The sequence below is a fragment of the Petromyzon marinus genome, chromosome 31 (assembly GCF_048934315.1).
Source record: "Petromyzon marinus isolate PM22_M1 ecotype Great Lakes invasive population chromosome 31, UKy_Petmar_22M1.pri1.0, whole genome shotgun sequence".
Classification (NCBI taxonomy): Eukaryota; Metazoa; Chordata; class Hyperoartia; order Petromyzontiformes; family Petromyzontidae; genus Petromyzon; species Petromyzon marinus.
In genome coordinates this window covers 9327105-9349553 of record NC_133697.1, presented here as the reverse complement: position 1 = coordinate 9349553, position 22449 = coordinate 9327105, and the positions used below count along the sequence as shown (strand labels likewise).

The window sequence follows — 22449 nt, the reverse complement described above, 5'->3', positions numbered from 1 at the left end:
CCTTTGAATGCAAGACACGCACACGAGGGGGTGGTGTTTCCAGCACCAGACCCGGTCGCCGTTGTCTGCCCATTGCTGATTAAGATAATAGCCCACTGATGTTAGCCGTGGACGATAATCTAACTTAAGGGCCAATGGGGTTCGTAGCGCGGTGCGCGAACCACTGCCCCCCACCCTACACAGCGACTATCTCACTATCTCTCACACGCACAATGTCATACACACGCGCGCACACAAGTCTGTAATGTAAGTCTTACACGTGCGTGAAACAATCGCAATCTCTGTGTCCTCTGTGTCTCTCCCACACAGTCTGTCTCGCGCACAGTCACACCCACACACACACACCCACTGTGTCTCTCGCACAGTCTGTATTTCTTACACACATACAATAAACACACACACACGGTGTCCCCTATGTCTCTCCCACACAGTCACGCCCCGTCTCATAGACACAAAGATCTCCCGTGTGGTCTTTCCCAGACTGTTGGAACAAGTGCCGCTAGCCAGCACGTGGGGGCGGGTGGTCAGCACCACGCCCGGCCGCCTTTGTCTCCCTAGTTGCGGTGTGTACATACTGCACCAGCTACAGGACTCATTTGAGGCTGAGTCGACCTAGGGGGGGACCGGGGCCGATACAGATAACACTATGTAACACAATTTTTGTTCCTGGGTACTAAGTGTTCTTTTTTAATTGCTTACGCCTACAAAGTATAGACCATGGCTATTAATTCCCACACGCTTTGCTTTTTTCACCAGGACTTTATGTGAAGGAATGACACAAACGCACAACTTTTCTCATTGAAAGTAGGTACATTTAAAAATATCACTGTCCTGGTCACAAAAGCAAAGTTTTTGGGGGAATAATAGCCATTTTCTGTACTTTTGAGGTTCATAAGTAAATAGCACTTACTGCCCAGTAACACATTATTTTGTATTCCACGGTGTAATTGTCGCTGGTGCTGACTGAACCCGGATTGCCGGGTTCGGAGCGCGGCGCGCTCACCGCTCCCCGTGTGCCGCAGCCACAGGCACGCGCCCACCACCACACCCTCACACTCGCACCCATGACAAAGACGCCCCCGTATAGCCTTCAACAGACTGTGAGAGCAAGTTCTGTTGTTAGCGAGCACCTATGAAGGCCGGCAACGGTCCACGAGGGGGGGGGGGTCGGTGGCCAGCGCCACGCCCGACCGCCTTTGTCTTGGTACTCATTTGGTACTCATTTGAGGCTGCGTCGACCTAGGGGAGGCACTGTGTATGCACACACGCACACACGAACATTGTGTCTGCCAAACAGCCATACACTCTCGAACACATGCTTTCACTTTGTCTCTCCCCAGTGGCATTGTTGAACGCACCGCCACCAAACGGACCCAGCCACCGGTTCAGCCACTGCGCCTTCGCTGCAAACCACCAACAACATGACTACGCTATCATGATTAGTATTCAAATTATTAATAACTATTCCTACTACTGTATTATTGTTATTTAATGACGTCTTGATGGTTCTCTTTCCGGACCCGCTGAATGTGGAAAACGCATTGTGAAAGAATGTTCTGGCGTATTTGCTGAGATGTGGCCCAGTGAAACAAGAGCAGCAGATGGATGTTGGGGTTTTTTTTGTTTTGTTGGCGCTGCGTTGTTATCGTCTGGCCTCGATGGCAAACTCCGTCACTCGGTGGTCCGGCTACGACTTCATCCTCCCGTCCCCCATCTCGATGACCAGAGTTCGTGTCATATATACCTCGACAAGCTAAGCGGCGTGAAGCATGTGTAGTGACTCAAAGACACTAGGAGTAGGAGGCACTCTGGTTTATTAACACGGCCTGACAGTAACACTTAGTAACTACGGTTCCCATGTCAATACAGCTGGCAGACTGCCTCACTGGTGACACCGAGATGGTGAAGACGGAGACGACGGCGAAGACTCCAGCAGCACAACGGGGATCCCACTCCACACGACAGCCCCGAGGTCCCCTCCCGGGGCCCCTCTTATATTGTCAGCGTGGCCTGGCTCCGCCCCCGGCCACGCCCCCCTTCTGGAACCTACGAGCGGGCTCTCGATGTGACCCTTCCGTGACCTTTCCCCTCGATCCCTCTCCGGTCTATCACGTGGCCTGCTGTCAGTTAGGGCTGCTGTGAGCTGCAGATCCCCTTCCCTGCCAGCATCCAGCGCTATGCTTCTACGTGACCGATTCTATGTCATTACACTTGTATAGTGAGTTCCTTGATTTCCGGATGACCGCTGCCAAGTATTATCTGTATTTTGACTTAGTGTGCTGATCTTAAAGGTGCATTGAAAAATGTGATACTCCGACTGATGCTCCTGTTGTTGTGGAGTGACTCATGCAGCCAGCTATGGCTAGAGGGTTTTGATGTTACATGTTGTTTATGTGGTTTATTGTGAAAATTCGGTCACAGTACCTATGATCACTGTTACATTGCTTTTATGGCTTTATTTTGGTGATTTCGAAACGTTTTTTGGTTTGGCCATGTTTGTTTGTTGTAGTATGGAGTAAGACTGATGGCCTAAATCTAAGTTGTCTTGTGGTTGTTGTTGTTTGACTTGCATCCCACTGGGATTTTTGCACACAGCGTTGGTCAATGGTGCTTTTTTCAGGAATATTTTGATGTTTTTTTCCTGGATTTTCTGTTTGCACAGTCACATAGTCATTTTAAGATGTTTTCTTGTTCATGTCTTTTGTGTGTTGCGGTTGCACCCAATTCAAGAGCCGAATGGCTCACAGGGCTATACCAAAATAAATGAAACTGAAATGTAACTGAAAACTGAAACCTGAACAAGTGGGTTCCTGGATGCTGGATGGGTAGGCGACCCCTGCATGAAATAAACACAGGCTGCTGCGGGTGGAGTCGCTATGTTGCGGGCAGCAGCGGCGGCAGCAGTGTGCGGGTAAAGATAATTAAAATTGTTGCACAGTACATTAGTTCTACGTCTAGGCGCCCACGTCTATGCTCAACCGCTATACGCTAGCACCCGCGCGGGACTGGGCAGTGTGATGAACTGTGGTCAAATACCGCGGGGGAGGCCTTCATCCAGCAGTGGATTGACGTTTAAAGGGCTGTACGTGTGCGCGCTTTTCAGCATTGCCTGTTTAAATGAATTATTATTGGACACACTAAACACAAACATATATACAGTATATTGTATTTGGATTTAAAGCGTTCGTGACTGCAGGGATTCATATTCTTGGTTCTTTCGGTAAAGTCACGTAGAAGGGAAAAAATAAAATAAAAAATATATAAAACAATAAAACTTCTCCAAGACAGAGGTTCTTTGCAAGCCATCTGGCTACCATGAGAGATTCGTTCATGAGGCTATCCACATATACAAACACAGAGACAATTTCAACCGAGAAGATGGATTCTGGCTTAGCAATCATTGGAAGGATTTGATAAACCATTTCGGGTCTTAATTGATTGATCACGCTTAAGGTGGCTTTCAGACTGCATCCATTATTTTTCGTCTCCCCCCTCCTCTTTTCCGAAAATAGATGGACTCGTCCATCTGAACAAACTGTCAAATCTCTCTCCGTACTGCTAACGTTAAAATAACCGCCACTTTTTTTCAAATTTTCTCGTGGTTTTCACACCTGATGATGATTGCTTGTGTTGCAGTCGAAACGTCGTGAGAATTTTATTGTTTTATATTTTTTATTTATTTTATTGTTTCCCTTCTACGTGACTTTACCGAAAGAACCAATAATATAGTACATTGTATTTTATGATATATATGTTTATTTACTGCAAACATAAATACAAACTTTATTTTCGAACCCCGGGCATGGAAACATCAGTGTAGCAAAGTGATATTTCAACCTGTCCCAGCCACGCCCTCGGTCTACTCATCCAAAAATCTATAACTGATGTGAGTAAACCTCGGCACTGAGAAGGCAAAAGGCGGTCATGCATGGTACTTATTGTCCACGACATTCTCTTGTGCCCCGTGACGACATCAAAAGGTGTTCGCTGACAGCACTTGCCTCTGCAGACTACAAATTCTATGCGGGGCATCTGTGTGTCTGACGATGATGCACATAATACAATATTTCTTATCAATCGCCCTTTGTCAACCCACTGCTAGATTAACGGCTCCCCGCATCGTGTTGGTCGTAGAGGTTGTTTGACCAAACCGTACCTTTGTGGGGAGCGGTAGTATAACGCTATGAACCTGGCGAGCGAGTGATAATTATTTGAACCGGTCCTGGGTCTCCCCCAGATTCGACTCAGCCTCAACTGAGTACGTGGTGCGGTGTGTAAAACATTGCCACCAGGGAGATAAAGGCGGCCGGGCGTGGTTTTGGCCGTACTGGCCTTCAAAGGTGCTCGCTAACAGCACTTGCCTTTGACCATCCCTCATACAAGGGTCCTAGCCACAAATGAACCACAATACCTTGCTGAACAAGTCAAGTAGCATAAACCATCACGCAAACTCCGCTCATCCTCGCAGCAGCAACAGCTTTCGGCTCACCATCGAACAAAGATGGTCACCGCATCGCGCGCTTTCAGATGCGCTTCTGCGGCCGTCTGGAACGCTCTTCCTTCCGATATTAGGAAGCCACTGGAGCTATGCACGTTTGAATCTAGATTGACAAACTCACCGTCCATAAATGACGTCACGCACCTAGGGGGAGGGGGGTCAGACATTTGTGACGATGTGTGACGAGGGGGGGGGGGTGAGAAATGTGACGTCACATCAAAATGCGCAACTTTAAATAAATATAGACACGTTCTACTTAATTAAATAGACTTTTTAATAAATGTTTTCTCTTACAACATCAGAGTGCAGCGCCACGTTAAATAAGCACTACAATGACAATAGTTTAAAGCGATTTGAAGCATGTTTTATTTTCAAAATGGAAATATGGTGTTGGGGGGGGCAGAGCTTTGTGACGTCATATTTGAGGGGGGGGGGTCTGACTTTTTGTGACGCCGTGTGACGAAGGACGGCCCCTTTCTTTAGAACTGCTTTGTGTGTTTAGTTTGTTGTCCTTCCCTGATACCTCCGATTAGCACGGTTGGCTACGTACGGTGCGAAAGACGTTCAACATACATACATACAAACCATGCTGGCAAGGGTTCGTGAAAGGGACCGCCCACCGGAAATGGTTGGGATATCACTCGCCACTGATGTCAGCCGTGTTCGGGAGCGGTCGAACCGCTATGCCAACGCAGTGCGTCAAGTGGCCATTGGTATTGGGATGTGTACACATATTAATTTTATTTCATGACGTAGCACCTCCTTAATAGGTGCGAGCTAACAGCACTTGAATGACACACACAATCACATCATCTTCTTACCCACGGGATGAGAGGGAGGATAACTTTATCATTCCTGAGTACGTATTAGCATTTCCAAATATCTTGGTGGGCCACAGCATTAACACAAATACAAAGATCCCCCGTATAGCCTTAACAGACTGTAGGGGCAAGTGCTGTTAGCGAGCACCTATAAAGGCCGGCACGACACACGAGGGAGTGGGTGACCACCCCCACGCCCGACCGCCTTTGTCTCCCTAGTGGCGATGTTTACACACCGCACCAGGTACTCATTTGAGGCTGAGTCGACCTAGGGGAGGCCCAGGTACCGGTTCAGATCATCGTCACCGGTGTTTGCCGTGAGCGGGGAATCGAACCCGGGTCGCCGGGTTCGTAGCGCAGCGCGCTAACCGCTACGCCACCGCTCCCCTACACACGCCGATACCTCGGCCAGTGCAGCAATGGAAGTGACTGAGCGCGTTTAAATTAGCGACGCAGTTGTGTGCGTGTGTGGCGTGTTCCCGATTAGTCCGGCGAGTATGCTTGCAGCGACGGGCAAAAGACGACGACGCTGCGGAATTCCACAAAGGTCGCTTACAACGGCGCCAAAGCAGCTGCAATATCGCACGCGCCTCGAATCGCTCGCGACCCCATAGCGATCAAACCCTACAGCTTCTAATTTGTTTATTACTCTTTTTCTGCGTCGTTCGTGGCTCGTTTCGAAATGCGGTTGGTCCCCTTTGTAGCGGGTGGTGGGGGATGATGATGATGATGGGGAGGCGGAGGGGGGGGGTAATGAAATGAGGTCGCGGGCCGGAAATGTTCATCCCAGACAGCTCAACCCCGCTGCTAATGAGAAAAAAAAATGTTCCTCCACCCCACCCACTGAGTTAGTGGCATCATGAATCACAAGGCGGAGCGTATGCGTTGGCGGTGTGAGCTCGAGCGTGCGTGTATATTGCTATATAAGAAGCAGGCGAGAGTCATTCGTCTGAGCTGCTGTGTCTGCGCGCGCGCGTGTGTGTGCCCTTTAAACGGTGAGCAGTTTGGAGGCTCGGGACTGCGCGATTGCCCAGCTGCGTCTCGGGGTTTCCAATACGGCAACCGTATTGGCAGCGCGCATCGAATCCGTGCAGAACTCCCAACGGACTCAACACGTGGCGAGGGCCAACAGCACTCGCAGGCGGGCAAACTTTACGGCAGCAATCGCAGAAGCAACTCGAGTACAACCGTGCCGCACTTATTTCAAACGATTTCCTGCGCCAGCTACGTCGACGAAATGGCAGTGACTCGTGAAGGATTCCTCGTGAAAAGGGTGAGTCTCTTCATTCGTTGATTCATTCAATCTCCAGTTCCCATTGCCTCGCATTGCGGGTTGCTCTTTGTTTTGTTTTTGTTAAAGTGCGCTGGGACATTTGGCGCCCGCCATAGTAACGAGGAATTTCCACCGACTGTTTAATGGTCGTGAACAGGAGGAGACGACGGTGTGTGTGTGTTGTTGACGTTGTTCGCTGCTGTCGTTGGGCGCTGTGAACGCTTAATTTCATCCGGAACAGTCCGGGGGAACTCGAAGGAATAAATTTGGCACGAGGCATCACCCCCCCCCCCGCCCGCTTTTTGTTCTCCTTCTCGTGCGCCTGTGCGCGGTGCTGTGTGCGGTGGTTGTGCAAGACACGTGTTTATGTATGTACTGTGCAGAACTTCTTTCACGCCGTACGTAGCCAGCCGTGCTAGTCCGGGGTTGCGGGGAGAAAGACAACAAACTAAAACACACAAAGCAGTTCTAAAGAAATGAGTTTGTCAATCTAGATTTAATAAGCGCATAGCTCCAGTGGCTTCCTAATATCGCAAGGAAGAGCGTTCCAGACGGCCGCAGAAACGCATCTGAAAGGAAGAGCGTTCCAGACGGCCGAGCCAAAAGCTGTTGCTGCTGCGAGGATGAGCGGAGTTCGCGTGATGGTTTGTGCTCCTTGACGAGATCAGCGAGGCATTGTGGTTCATTTTGTGGCAAGCACTTTTGTGTGTAATGAGTGCGACCTTATAAAGACTAATGCGTAGCGTTACCAGATGTCATTGAGGACGGTACGTTAATGCATCATAGGGTGCAATCATATAGGATTGGTATGGATAGGCGCCTCTTGTAGTCTAGTGGTAGTGTCTTACCCCGGTACCACTCCTTGGTGGTCTTAAAACTTTCTTGCTAACGGCACTTACCCCAACAGCCTGCTCAAGGATATGGGCGGGGGGGGGGGGTTCTGTCTTATACGTGCACTGTGGGGAGCGGTGGCGCAGTGGTTTGGGCTGAAATCAGCAGCCAGAATAAAGGCTCCCCCCCCCCCCCCCCCACGTGGAATTCTGTCCCAGAACTCCAGAAACCTTGGCGGTCAAAGTTGTCCATACTTCACCACGCTGGTCGTCACATTATTGGTGTGCTCATGTTCTACTGACGTCCCCCCCCCCTCCCCCCCCACCACAGGGTCACGTTGTTCACAACTGGAAGGCTCGCTGGTTCGTCCTGGACTCGAACCAGATCCTTTACTACCGGAGAGAGGGAGGGGGCAGCCCCATGTCCCTGAAGGGCTCCTTCCCACTGCAAGGGGTCACGGTTGAATCCCCCTGCCTGGAATTCAGCAACCGCACCGTGAGTATACGGCGGTTTTTTTTTCTCTGGAAGACTTTGCTGTGTTTTTCCTGGATTCTTCTGTTGCGTGCAGTCACTTTAAGACGTTTTCTTGTTCGTGTTTTTGTTTGTTGCGGTCGCACCCGAGTCAAGAGCCGCATGGCTCACAGGGTTATGCTGTACCTATTAAATATAAACTGAAACTGAGTAGATACATGCAAAGGCAAAGAACAAGCTTCCCCGTATAGCCTTTAACAAACTTCTGGGGCAAGTGCTGTTAGCGAGCACCCATTAGGGCCGCTCCCAGCCCACGGTGGAGTGGCAAACACCACGCCCGGCCGCCTTTGTCTCCCCACTTTTTTGTTTAAAACACCGCACCATGTACTCATTTAAGGCTGAGTCGACCTCAGGATAGGCACAGGACCAGCTCAAATATTCGCTCCTGATATCGGTCGCGAGTCGAACTCGGGTCGCCAGGGTTGGTAGTGCAGTGCCATGCTGGTGACCACTGCACCACAGCTCCCCCACACAGGCGCGTTCACATACTATTTAGTGTTTCGTACACACAGTGTTACATTCATACACGCAGATGCATCGGGGGTTCATTCATTAATGCAGACGTTGTATGCATGCACGGATCCACTGTCTGCACGCAGAGCTGACGATGTTACAATGTCTCCCTCTGTGAGCCGGAGTTGGACTTTAAAACAAAAGTTCCCTCTCTCACGCGAGGCCGGCTCCACGCGGAGACACAGACGCGATTCAGAATGGTGGCCACCGCTGAGGCTGGAGCGGAGGGAGGCGGTGGGAGGTGTGGATGACGTAGCGACAGACTTCATCTGGAAACTCTTACCGTGTGGTCATAGTGTGTGCAGACCGCGTCTCAGTGGCCCCAAGTACCCCCCTCCCCCATCCCACCAGTTGTGTCCTCATCTGTCCCGCTGTCTCCCTGTGTCTCACTGCCTATACACGTCTATCTGTGTTCTCACCATCTGTCTTGCACATGTATCTTTGAATGCCTCAAATATTCCTGTGCCTCCATGTCTCACTGTCTCAATATTTCCCGTCCCCGCGTATCTTTGTCCCGTGGGCTCCCTATGTCGAACCTCCGATTAGCACGTTTTGGGAACGTACGCTGAGAAATAAGTTTAACATACACACATTCGTCTCAAGTCTCCCTGTCCCCATATCTCCACGTCTCAAGGCTTCCTGTCCCCACATACTCCCACATCTCTCTATCTCAGGTCTGGCTGTCTCTCCATCTTTGTCCCCGTGCTCCTTCGTCTCCCTGTCTCAAGCCTCCCTTCTTCCCGATACATTTTGTCCCCGCGTCTCCCTGCCTCGAGTCTCCGTGTTCCCATGTCTCCCCACACCGCCCATGAGGTCACCGATTCCAACACCCACTGACCAAGTTTGGTCACGTTCCAACAACTCAGCGATTTTTTTCCTCGATTAATATTTTTTTTCCGAAAATATTCCGAGTGCCAAGAGCACGTGCAATATTTTCCATAACGATTGAACGTGTGCTTATTATTTTAGTTTTTCGCCCCCCCCCGTCGTTAGGCGATACCGCTGTCTCTCGTTTCTCCCAATTTAATTCCAAGTCGTGTTTTGAGACGAAGAATCTGTTTAACGCTCTCGCAAGGGGCATTACATCACCCCGTGTGTTAGAGAACATCTTGTATAAGAACACATCGTAGAGCTACTTATGAGAGCCCTTAAAACTCGAGGCCTACTTTCCAACACACTCCTGTAGGTGTACGGTCAGTGCATGGCAGTAAACCCGGTATATATTTTATTCTCGAAGCTAGAAAACAATTAAACTAATGGGGGGAAAGGAGATGAACGCGATCGTATTTTTGGTGTACAGACATTGGTGACCGGGCTGATAGCATCAACTCGCTACACTTGAGAAGTTAGTTTATAATTCCGGGCAAGCTGAAACCTGAATTCAAATCCAGGATCTCTGAGGCACTCAGCCACCGTCAGTTTTCTTTTACTGGTAGGAACGAAGTTGGAAACTGAGTGTACCAGCCTGTAATAGATTAATGTGTCCGTCCGTCCGTCCCCTTTCAATACTTTAACGAAGTGAAATCTCGTGCTGTTGGGTGTAAAATCAGCAATAGACAGCGCAGAGACTTGTCCTACCAGCCCACCCTGCAGGGACCTGTTAATCAGTTGGTGTTTAAAGTCCTGGTTTGCGCTACACTCAACCCACCATCTCTCCTATGCAAATGACACATCTCCGTGGCCAGAGCAAGTGCTGTTACGGGACAAAAACATACCGATGCACTCATATAAAGTTGTGCTCATTTAATTTATCGACGACAAGCGGGATGACTTGCTGTGTGAGCCCCTTCACTGGCCGCCTTAACCCGTAACCTCCCAACTGTGAGCGCACCACTCTAACCACAGCACTGACCTTCGATGCCACCAAATCTCGCTACCACTTCCTTCCTTCTGGTACATGCCACATTTTTTTGCACAGTCAACACCAGCCCTCCACTCGAGCCTCGTTTCCATCCTCGCACGACTCTAGGTTTCTGCCTTGCGACACGGACAGATGTGTCCTTCAAGGACCACTTTTACAGCCTTGTCACCACCACCACTGTCTGACTTTGAGGTCTTCCCCTTGGTCACCGACCTCAGTGTGGCGCTGCAATGCCAGTGTCGGTGACCTGCCCTTCTGCTGCTCCATCCTGCGCACGCGTGCCAACCGACACGACCTCCTGACTGCATCTTCAACTGGTGGCCTATAGCGTGGTTGGCGTGGGCCCCTGGTGCAGTTGCACCGCCTTCACACTCCTCCGCAGCTACGCCACTCTCTGTGATGTTTTCTTGTTAAGTTCGCTCCCGAACGTGCAAGCTGCAAAGGGAGTGACATCAACTCTCATGGTTAACAGCGCTTGAGCCGACACTGCCGAGACCCTGGGTGGTTCGAATGCCGGTTTCAGCCGCCCATAATTGAATTCGGGTTCTTGAGTGCAGTGAGGCGATGGTCTCAGCCTGGTCACCAATGACTGAACACAGATTAAAAAAAAACATCACGCTAAATCTGATTCTGTTCTTAACGTAGCTAAATTCGAGCTGACAGAACTAAATAAAAAAAAAGTTGATTTGGCCGTCATGCGATGAACATTTCTCTCAAATGGCAGAGCGATTGAGAAACTTCTGCTATTCTACTGTTTTTTGGCCATGCATATAGTTTCTCATCGTATGGCCACAGCGTTATTGACAAACGCCATGACGGAATTTCACCACGCGTGGTCGTGGGCCCGATGCCCACGCAGCACCGCAGAAGCACGCCACTTGCCAACGCCGTCCGCCGCTCTGCCCCCCTCCCAAACCCCTCCAGACGGTGTTCAAGCTCCAGGTGCCGAGCAAGGGGAGCTTCTACCTGCAGCCGTCGAGCCGCGAGGAGCGCGACTCGTGGGTTGCGGACATCCACGCGGCGTTGGGCAGCTCGGTCGGGGGCAGCCCCAACAGCCCCCCGCAGTCCCTGACTCCCTCACCCCAAGCACACAGCCCATCGCTCACCGGGCCCAATGTCAACCTCGCGTGAGTATCAGAAAGCTGGTGGACCCGTCTGCCTGTCCGCTGACCTACGTGACTGCTTATCTGCTTACCTACCTGTCCGCATGTCTGCCTGTCTGCCTCTCTACCTGCCTGCTTATCTATCGGCCCACCACGCTCGCAGTATACCAGCCTGCCTACCTGTCTGTCTGTCTGCCTGCCTCACCGCCTGTCCGCTTGCATGACTGAGCGCCTTTCCGTCTGCCCATCTACCTGCCTGCTGCCCTTCCTGTTTATCGCCATTTTTACCAACCCTGCAAATCTCCTTACGTGCCGATCCTGTCTGGCCTATCTCCCTGACTCTCCGTCTTCGTCTCTGGCTTACGTGCCCGCTGACACTGCTTACCGGTTGCGGTTCCGCCTTTCCGGGCGACCCGTGTGCTCACGCGCGCCTTCCCTGGCTGCTGTGTGCCCAGGGAGTTGGTGGAGAAGATGAAGGACACCGCGCTGGGGATCGCGTCCGAGTCTCATCACGAGCAAAGCGTCACCTACCGGCACTGCTTCACAGGTAAGGCGCCTCGCTTGCCTGCATACGTACCTTCTTACCTACTTACTACCTGTATACTCCATTAGCTACCTACTTTGTCTGCTCCATTAGCTACCTGTCTGACTGTCTGTCTATCTGCTCCATTACCTGCCTACCAACTTCTACACTACGTGTTTGCTATGTATAGTCACTTGACACTGTGGACACCCTTTCAATCTAAAAAAATATTACATGATTGTTGACTGACCTATCTGCATTCCTATGCACGTTGATACTGGCCTGTCTACCTGTACGTCTACCTGTCTGTCTACTGGTCTACTTGACCTGCCGAGTTACCTATCTACCTGCCCAACAATCAAATGAGTTCCCATTTGTGGAATGCCAACCGTCATCCTGCCCCCGTCAGAGCAATGCGGAGTTTCCATCACCGGTTCAGGACGATCAAAGCACACTCTCACGTCGGCCAGGGGACGCCTTACGATTATAAACATATATTCTTGGTTCTTTCGGTAAAGTCACGTAGAAGAGAAATAATAAAATAATAATAAAACAATAAAATTCTTACGACGTTTCGATTGCAACACAAGCAATCATCATCAGGTGCGATTAATTTTATTGATTATTTTATTTTGCTTCTACGTGGTGACTTTACCGAAAGAACCAAGAATATGAATCCCTGCAGTCACGAAAGCTTTACATCGAAAAATTATGAACCTAGCTGGAGTAACCTACCGCCTGCCCCACCTAACCCCGATCCCAACGCGAACCCCACCCCCGACATGTGTAGGGGCGAGCGTGGTGGACTGGCTGCTGGCACGCGGGGTGGCGCCGTCTCGCAACGAGGCCGCCCTGCTCGCCTCCATGCTCCTGCAGGGCGGCCTCCTGGAAGCGACCAGCAGTCGCGGGAGGGCAGCCGCCTCCCTGCCCGATCTCGCCCAGCGCTTCCTCGACGGATCCGATGCGTTCTACTGCCTGGTGAGTCTCTTATAACACTTTCCAACCGAGGGTGAAAGCGTTTGTCTATCGCCTCTGTCTGTCCGCCCATCCGTCTGTCTGTCCGCCAGTCCGTTTGTCCGAAGTGACAGCGATGGGGGGGGGGGGGGGGGGGCGGTGGGGGGGGGGGGTCACACAACATGATCGAATATTGAGGTGACTGTAGGAGGTTGCGTTTCTTACTTCCTACGAGGGACTTGCCCGATTGAAAACCGGCCGAGCGAATCGATCGCAAGGGGCCGCCCGAAACGCGGCAACGTTGGGTCTCGTCTGGACGACACGGGGTCTCCCTCTCGTCTCTCATCCGTCTCGTGCCTTCCTTCAGAACTGTGTGCGCGATTGCGGTATAATTCGCACGAATAATCATGTTCTTAATTTGTGCGAGCGCGGCAATCAATTTTAACGGTTAAACAATAAATTGCTTAACTGGCCGTGGTGCTCACAGTCTTTGGGCACGAGCACTTGAAGATATGACATCGCCTATTTGTACAGTGGCTAACTTGCAGTTGTTTGTCAATCCAATGTTGGGTAAAGGCCTCCCCCCCAAATAGACCCCCTCCTGGGGAGGCAGGAGGGGGTCTATTTAATCATACTTCATCACGCCGGTCGGTGCTGTTCAGAGAAAGTGGAGGCTAGGAATGGTTCAGGCATCACTTGCCGCTGATGTTAGCCGCATTGAACTCGGCGATTTGATGAATTGTCACGATTCCAAGGAATCAATTCCATCGTTTAACAACGCGGTGCGTGTAGAATATGTGCTTTGAAAGGGAATACCAGTCGACGGATCGACACGTTGATGCACCCATTGACGGCACACCGTTTGTTCTTTTGTTGTGCAGTCTGAAAACAACAGCAAGTTTGGCACGGAGCTCACGGCCAAAGAGATCATCAGCGGAATCTCATTCTCCGGGAAGATCATTCTGCAGGGTTACCTGATGAAACAGGTAAGGTTACGGGTTCAATGCCTTTCAGTCTCAGAAATCATCATCATCATCACCACAACCAACATCAACCACATTATAATCATCATCACAACCATCAATATTATCATTGCCATAACCTAACAACATCATCATTATCATCTCCACAACCAACATCAACAACATTATCGTCACCACCACCACAACCATCAGCATTATGATTAATACCATCATCATAATCATCAGTATTATTCTTACCATCCCTATCACCATTACTGCTACGAGCATGATCATAAACATCATCAAAACAATCGTTGTAATTTCCACTAGAATCCTCATCACAACCATTATCATCATCATTATCACCACCACCACAACAACCGACATCATCATATCCACTATCTTCATCAGCAACGTGAGCACTACCATTATCATCATCATCATCACCATCACCACGACCATCATCATCATCATCGTTACTACCAAGGGTGTCAGCAACATAACCATCATCAACACAGCCACGACCATATTCTCAAACACCTCGATGATCAAAATCACCGTTATCACTCAAGTACTGGTGGTTACGGTCATGGTAAATTGGTGTCGTTGGCGGTGGTGGCGGTGATGATAATGATTGTGGTGGTTGTGATGATCATGGTGATGATGATCGTGATAGTGATGTTGATCGTGATGGTGGTAATGATAATCATGGTTGTGGTGGTGATGATCATGACTCTGGTAATAACACTGCTGATGATGATGATAAATGTGTTGTTACAGGGACATCGGCGTAGGAACTGGAAAGTGAGAAAGTTCATCCTGAGAGAAGAACCATCTTACCTGCACTACTATGACCCCACTAAGGTGACCTCCTCATCTCACCTCCTTACCCCACCTCATTAAAGTGTCAGCGTGCATGTATATGTGGAGAGCAGGGGCGCAGTGATTGCACTATAAGCCCGACGACCCGAGTTCGAGTCTCACTTATGGTCAACATCAGAGACAAATATCTGAACCGGTCCTGGGCCTCCCCTAGGTCGATTCAGCCTCAAATGGGTATGTGGTGTAAACATATCACCACGAGGGAGACAAAGGCGGCCGGGTGTAGTGCTGGCTACCCACCTCTCGTGTGCCATGCCGGCCTTAAAAGGTGCTGGTTATCAGCACTTGCCCCAACAGTCTGTTAAAGGGTATACGGGGATCTTTGTCTTCGTATGTGTAATAGTAAGTGTTCAGCGACCAAATGTTTATATGCATTGCGCTACAAACCCCGATAACGTGAGTTTGATTCGCAGCCATTGCTAAGATCAGTGGCGCGCGATACTGAACCCAGTGCTGGCCTCCCCAGGTGCGGTTGGCGAAGACAACGGTGGCATTGTCAGAACCTGTCCTGGGTAATAGGACAACCTGCCGTGGGCCACATCTAGGTTGACAGAGCCTTAAATGCGGTGCGGGTTAACATTATTGAGACACTGGAAAGAGAGGGGCAGGCAGGCAGCGGCGCGTGGCTCCCCGCCGCACCGCCTCGCTCGTGTGCCTTGGGCCCGGCCTTAATGGGCGCTCGCTAACTGTGCGCATGTCTCTGTGGGGCGTGCAGGAGAGATCCGAGCGCCCTCTGGGGGGGTTCCCCGTCCGGGGCTGCCTGGTCACGGCGCTGGATGATGGAGGTGTGCCTCCCGGTAAGCCACAAATGCCGCCAAGGCGTTACTCATTATTGTTGCTACTACTACTACTACGCTTGTTTAACCCATGAAGGACGTGACTGAGTCTCAAGACTCTCTTTAGGACGGGTCCTGCAAAGATAGTGCAGTAGTTGGGGAGCGGGGGGCGACGTTGCTGCTGTGGTGTCATTCAAATTGAGTAACTTGCAGGTAAATGGTTCAGCCATTGGGATGTTTTGGCCAATACCAGTTACAATGTACGTAACTCAGAGGAAGCCCATGCAGAACAAGAGGCGTCCGATTTGGGCGTTGAACTCAGGGCATTCTTTCTGTAAGGCACAAGTGTTACCGTTCCGCCGCCCTGATCACAATGATAATGGTGCCACTTTTAGTTTGTGTCATGATCTTCTTCATCATCATCAACTGCTTCAGGTGAACACAGACAATCGTCATCATGTGAATATCATCATCACACACGTGTGCTTACAATTCAGATCTTTCACCATCGAGTGGGTGTGGCACCGCGGGGAGGGGGGGGGGCGACGATTTGGGGGAGGTCCTCATCCAGCGGTGGATCGATCGTGGCTGATGACGCTGAGTGTTCTACAAACCCCCTCTTCATGCCAACGGCCATCTGTGCCCTTGTATAGACAAGTCTGGAGTAGACGAGTTGAGACGGGACACGAGGAGGGAGTGGCGGTCACATTCCAAACCGTTAACGCGAGCCTCGTGCTGAAAACAACCAAGTTAAATAATAATATATTAAGAGGTTATATTAGTCTCTTATATCAGTTACATTAGTCTGCAGTATTCTCTCGTTCTTCATGAGGTAAACGTTCCGGAGATGCTCGTGAATAGCAGGTTTCACAGATAATGATATTGGCGTTCAGAAACATTTATTTTTTATGAACTACTTTAAATAAATGCTGTAGACAAATAAGCTATTAAATACATGAAAATTATAACACAAGCAAAAGTTGGTTAAAATAAACATTAAGCAAATAAAAATAAATATTAAAAGTATTATATAATTGTTTATAATTAAAGTTACCTTAAATTATGGTGATGTTGCACATCATCACTTTATCTCATCATTTTCTCGCGTCACATTCTCCCTCATCACTTTGTCTCATCGCTTCCTTTCTCTCTCTCTCGATGCAGCAGTCGCGTAGAGTTCCAGATGCAAGTCGGCGGATAGCCAAGTTGGTGAATAGCGGGGGAATACCGTCCACGCGTGGCACAAACCTCTCCAGTTGCGGCTTTTCGGCGTTGTTCCGCGCGTTGCCCTTCACGCTTTTGTCCGACGCCTCGCTCCGCGTGCCGGGAGCTTCTCCGTGAATTTCGTACTCCTGACGCCGCACCGAGTAATAGCACAGCGGCGGCACGGCCGCGAAAATTCTCCCCTGGGGGAAGGGGGGCAGCCGTGCCGTGCCGCGCCACACGGCACGGCACGGCCACCGAAGAAAAATAAAAACCTCGCCGCCGCCGTCGTCATTATTTTATTATTTAGAAACCACGACCACCGGCCCCACACCTCGTGCCAGCCAGCGTCTAGACACATTTGCTGCGGCGTGGCCACACGAAGGCAAACCACCGACACAAGCGTTTTCTCTGTACCTGTCGGTGCCATCGTTTAATCATACAAGACTTTTACATTGTTATCATGATCAAGCGATCGAACTTTATTTATTCGAGGTGCCTTTCTTTAATTCAAGGCCTCCTTCCTGTATAAATATGTATATAAATCATTCTCCTCCGTCAAAACTACAAAAAAATGCGCAATTTAAATTGGGTTAATCTCCAACAATAAATGTTGTTATGTTCGTTTAGTTTTCATTTCATCTGTAAATGCCGGGCTAAACAAGTGTGGTTATTTACCTCGGAAAACCTCAGCGAGTCTCAAGGCTCATCTTTTTCAGGAGTGTCCTGCTACAACAATGGGGATGTTTGGCCAGATACCATGAATGCATTTTAAGCATTTGCTTTGGTTACCACGTTGAAACAATTCAACTGGGGGGGGGGGGGGGGGTTAGTGCCCCCCATTACGTAGCCTGCGTAAGCTCTATGGCAACCAGTTTGTACACAGTGGTAACCCATCAAAGCACTGTTCAGTCTCCAACCTGCTTAGCTTCCAGAGATCGGGGGGCGCACTCCAAGTTGACGCGATAACGGCGCGAGAGGGCAAATGCTCTCGCTCATGCTACTGCTGGATATCGATAACATCGAGGACGACGGCGATGATGAAGTGAAACAAATGATGACAACGATGACTTCAATGATAACTTCACAGTGGCGACATCGCCCATGCGGCCGGTGTATTAGCTACAAAGCACTCGTTGCCGTCTGGTTTGCAGCGGACGTTAAAGACCTCGTGGCATCACTCGAAAACGAGCAGGCCGCGCGTGCCGGCGTTGTGGTCCAAAATCTCGCCGAATTTTGCAAGCAAAAAAAAATTTACTCGCAAATTACTTGAACAGGAAACCAGATAGTGAATCGTCGCCCCCGGCCGCTAAAAAGAAAAAACACACAAGTAGACTCGTTCTGAAAGAGCTCGTGAAAACCTTAGCCAAGCTTTTCCTGGTTAAAAATAAATGCACGTACCGTGATCGTGATAACTGTGTCTCTGTCTGCTGTGTCCCCCCCCCCCCCACCGCACCCGGCCTCTCCCCCACCTTCGTAGGCGTGAGGGGGAACGTGCAGGATAACCTCTTCGAGGTGATCACGGCCGACGAGGTCCGATTTTATCTGCAGGCTGCGTCGGCAGCCCAGCGCAGCGAATGGATCCGGGCCATCAGGCAGCTCAGCTGAATGCACTTCTCCCTCCGCCCGGGCCATCACGCCAACGCTCGGTTCGGCAGCCCCGCGTGTAACCCTCTCAACACGCGCCCCAAATCTGTAGAAGCCGGCGCTGCGTACGTTCGTTTGTCGTCTGCAAACAAAAGGACGCTCCAACGTATTCGTCAATCGCGCTGCCCTGAAACGAACGTGCCGTGAAGAAGGGCCATTGCTCGAAACGTCGTTTGTTATATGTATTATTATTAAGGCCCGCAGTTTTATTGATGAATGTGTTGAGTTGCTTTGTTGATTGTGCCTGGTCAGCAGCATCACCAAATGATGTCTTTGTGCATGAGCTCCGTCCATCTGTCTGGTGGAGAGGGGACCAGGATAACTCGTGAAGATGATGCAACACTTGCTATTGGGGAATCGCCCTGGAGAAAACTGACCACATTGATCAAAGGTTCAAAGGTCAAATCCTGTCGACACAAACCCAGAGCACAGAGCACTTATTTGTAAATATGCAAACACGTCTGTCGCCCCGCTCGGCTACCCGTCGTCTTCTGTACCGTCGGTTAAATACCTCCCGAAGACAAACGCGCACATTTGGAAAGTGTTACACGTAATCCAGCGCGTAGGCATGTTTTTTTTCCATTGCCAGTTTCACCGGGAAAACCGCAACGAGTCTCAGAACCCAATTTACTTCAGGAGGGTCCTGCTACACCGGGATGTTTGGCGGCCAATTTCATCGGTGGGCGTTTGGCTTCGTGTGGGAGGAAACAGGAGAACCCGGAGTAAATTCCACGTGTTATAGGGAAACCGTTTTATACAGAAACCGTTTTATATAGAAACCCTGTTATATAGAAAACTTTTATATAGAAACCGTTTTATATAGAAACCCTGTTATATAGAAACCCTGTTATATATAAACCATTTATATAGAAACCGTTTTATATAGAAACCCTGTTATATAGAAACCGTGTTATGTACAAAAACCGTGTTATATAGAAACCCTGTTATATAGAAACCCTGTTATATAGAAACCGTGTTATATAGAAACCGTGTTATATAGAAAAGGTGTTATATAGAAACGGCTTAAACATTTGACGTTTAGCTCAGATAGTCGATTATAATCGTGGCACCCAGAGACTGGCTACAAAGGTAAACAAATCTAAAGCCGGAAGTTGGTTAGCGACTTGCAGGATGAAGACTTTCCTACACCGTGTCGGTTGTGGGGTGTCGTTTGACCATACTTCACCACACCGGTTCGTGCATGATTGGTGAAGGGGGTTGTGGAGGGAAGCACAGGACTGGTTCGGGTATCGCTCGCCACTGATGTTAGCCGTGGCCAGGAATCGAACTCAGGTAGCTGGGCTCATAGTGCAGTGCAATAACCACTGCAATCACCATAAACTGATTATCGCTTATTATTGTTATATAAAAGTTAGGCCTGTAATCTGCATATGTTACTATCGTGTATTTATTAAACATTTTTTAAATATATATATACATTTTGGTTGTTTTATTTATTGTACTTAACACTGAAATATAAACACGTGATGCTGTCACCTCCAACTAAGCAGCTAGAATAGCAGGGCCTCCGATCGTGAGGTTAAACGATTGCCAAATAAAAAAAAAGATTGCTGATCAACGATTGCGGGTAAAAGTTTAAACTTGTCACGCGCCGATGCACGGCGTCCGCTCGCTGTGGAAGTGAAAGAGAGCGAGAGAGGGAGGACGACTCGGAGGCGCCTGGAACCACAGACGAAGGGGAAGGCGGCAGCCACGCCACGAGCTCTGTTGTCCTCCACATATATATCGTGACACTTATCTGCCAATGGACGAGCGTTTACATATGGGAGGGAACGGTGAGCGCACCGGAGAAATCCCACGCGTGCGAGGGTGAAACACTCGATCCCAGGGGCGGCGGGTGGGGGGGGGTCGGCAAACCTTGCGGCTCTGATGCCGCAATGCGGACGTCTCATCAAGGACTGCACCGTGGCGATGTTTATTGAGGACCACCGCCTCGCGTTCACACGCAATGCGGCTCTTGAATTATTGAGGGGTGTTTTTGTTGTTGTTACCGAATTCGTCGAAAAGAAATGGCTCATCTAGTTACGTTGCTGGCCGACGCCTGCTCTCTCCAAGACAGATGTAACAGTCGACATTTGTTTTTACTGTACCGCCTTCTCGTGGCGAGCCAGGGTTATAGCAAACCCCACGACAGCCGCAGGGAAGGGAATTTTGCAACATTTATGAGATCCACCGTAAAAAAAACAAATATAAGTCTTCTTTATTATTGTGTTATTTAATTTTAGCAATTTATTATTTTATTCTCATTCTACGTGACTTTACCGAAAGAACCAAAGAAGATGAATCCTTGTAGTCACGAAAGCTTTAAATCGAAACAAATATAAGTATTTTGCAGACATCCCATCAGCCACACGTCCTTATGAGGGCGCACACATTCAGCGGCATTGACTGCAGAAGCAACACTATGGAGCGGTCTCGATCTTCAACGTCCCATCGGCAGATTCAGCCTTCCTTATAGCGATCTAGATTTGAAGTTTTCGTGACTGCAGGGATCCATACTCTTTGGTACTTTCGGTAAAGTCACGTAGGTGTAAAATAAAATGAATTAAATCACGACGTTTCGGGCGCAACGCAAGTTATATATAGCGTTCCTTATAGCGTTTACTTTTAGCGCGTTCAAGCAGCCACTTGTCGCCGCTGGAAGGGACATTTTTGCAGTGGTCGAAGTTGTCTAGCGTGTGTACGAGTTAATGTTGTGGTTGCCCACCAGAAACAATGAACCTCATATTCGGCACTCAGTCTGGTAAAATTCGCCACACTCATTGCTAATGTGTTGCACTAATTGTTCTTTTTCAGGAGTGATTATTGCAAAAGCCTCACATAAGGGCGATTGTAGCAATGAATGAATCACTGTGGGCCGAATGAATGAACGTGTGATTTGGGGAGTTCATTACTCTTACACGTAAACTCGAGCGGTCGGCTAATTTCTCGGGGTATTCACAACGGGCGTGGTTTCAGTTTCAGCTTTCAGTTTCATTTATTTGGTATAGCCCTGTAAGCCATTCGGCTCTTGAATGTGGTTGAACCACTGAGCAGGCACCAATACGAATTATGAGTGTCACACCCGGGCTGCAAACGCTCGTGGTTTATTTTAGTTAAATGTAGGGGAGCCGATGGGTGTCTTTCCCAGTCACTGATAACTCCTTTAAAAAACCATATACGGCGATACCCCGATGAACGTCTGCCCCCTCTTGTCGTTTCGCAAAAAGCCTCCAACTCACGTGACTTGTCTGGCCACCGTCATTCCGAATCGCTCCCCTCTTCCCGCACGCAGCACGCTTCTGCTAGCTCCTTTCTTCTCTCTTCTCCATGTATTCCCTCCCCTCTCATCACCCTCTCATCCCCTGACATCTTGGTCCGGTACTCCTCCCCCCACCCCGCCCTCTCCCTTCTTGCGCTTTTCTCCCTGCTGCTCCTCTTGAGTAGTTTGAGTAGTGTCCTCTTGCCTGCCTTGGGGGAACGTCCATCCCGGCATCCCTTCCTTCCCGCTCATCTGGCACCTCAGTCTATGTCGCCTCGTCCCGGGTGGCGTCTCACAATCTCTACATTGCCCTTGCAATGCATCCTCTGCAGTAACCACCAACATTGCCCGATCCGACAGGGATCGGCCACGTGCACGCGGCTCTTTGACTGCTACGTGACGTTAAGGATCACCGGCCTCGTACTCAACCGCATTGTGGCTCTTGAAATTGGTCCCATTTTAGCAATACATTTCCTCTTCATCCAATCGCTTTCTTTGCCGTCTTCCCTTTCCCGTTCTTTTGTATTTTTTTCCCATTAGATGACCGGGTATTCTTGACTCCACCCCCCCTCCCCATAGAGCATCACGGCTAACGGTTGCGAGTGAGGATTATTTTTCGTTACTTTTCATTGGACCTGGCCACCGTGCCAGCCGCGCCCTTTGGGGGGGGGGGGGGGGCATCAAGACTCGATCGTGCGGTCAGAACATTTTTAGATCGGGGGAGGGGGACATTCCAGATTCTCACAAAAGCTCGACCGGTTTGGAGGCGGGACGCGAGGAACGATCTCGTCAACCCACTGGAACGTTCT

At 49.7% G+C, this 22449-nt stretch overlaps 1 protein-coding gene across 1 annotated transcript; it reads left to right on the top strand.

The window, feature by feature from the left end:
• Positions 1-6175: 6175 nt before the first annotated feature.
• On the top strand, positions 6176-19809 carry LOC116947783 (pleckstrin-2-like). The gene is made up of 9 exons (XM_032963930.2): positions 6176-6592; positions 7754-7918; positions 11253-11455; positions 11887-11978; positions 12745-12932; positions 13790-13894; positions 14651-14734; positions 15468-15549; positions 18212-19809. Exons 1-9 carry the CDS (start codon positions 6179-6181, stop codon positions 18337-18339), a joined length of 1461 nt encoding a protein of 486 aa, XP_032819821.2. The 5' UTR covers positions 6176-6178; the 3' UTR covers positions 18340-19809.
• Positions 19810-22449: the final 2640 nt, after the last annotated feature.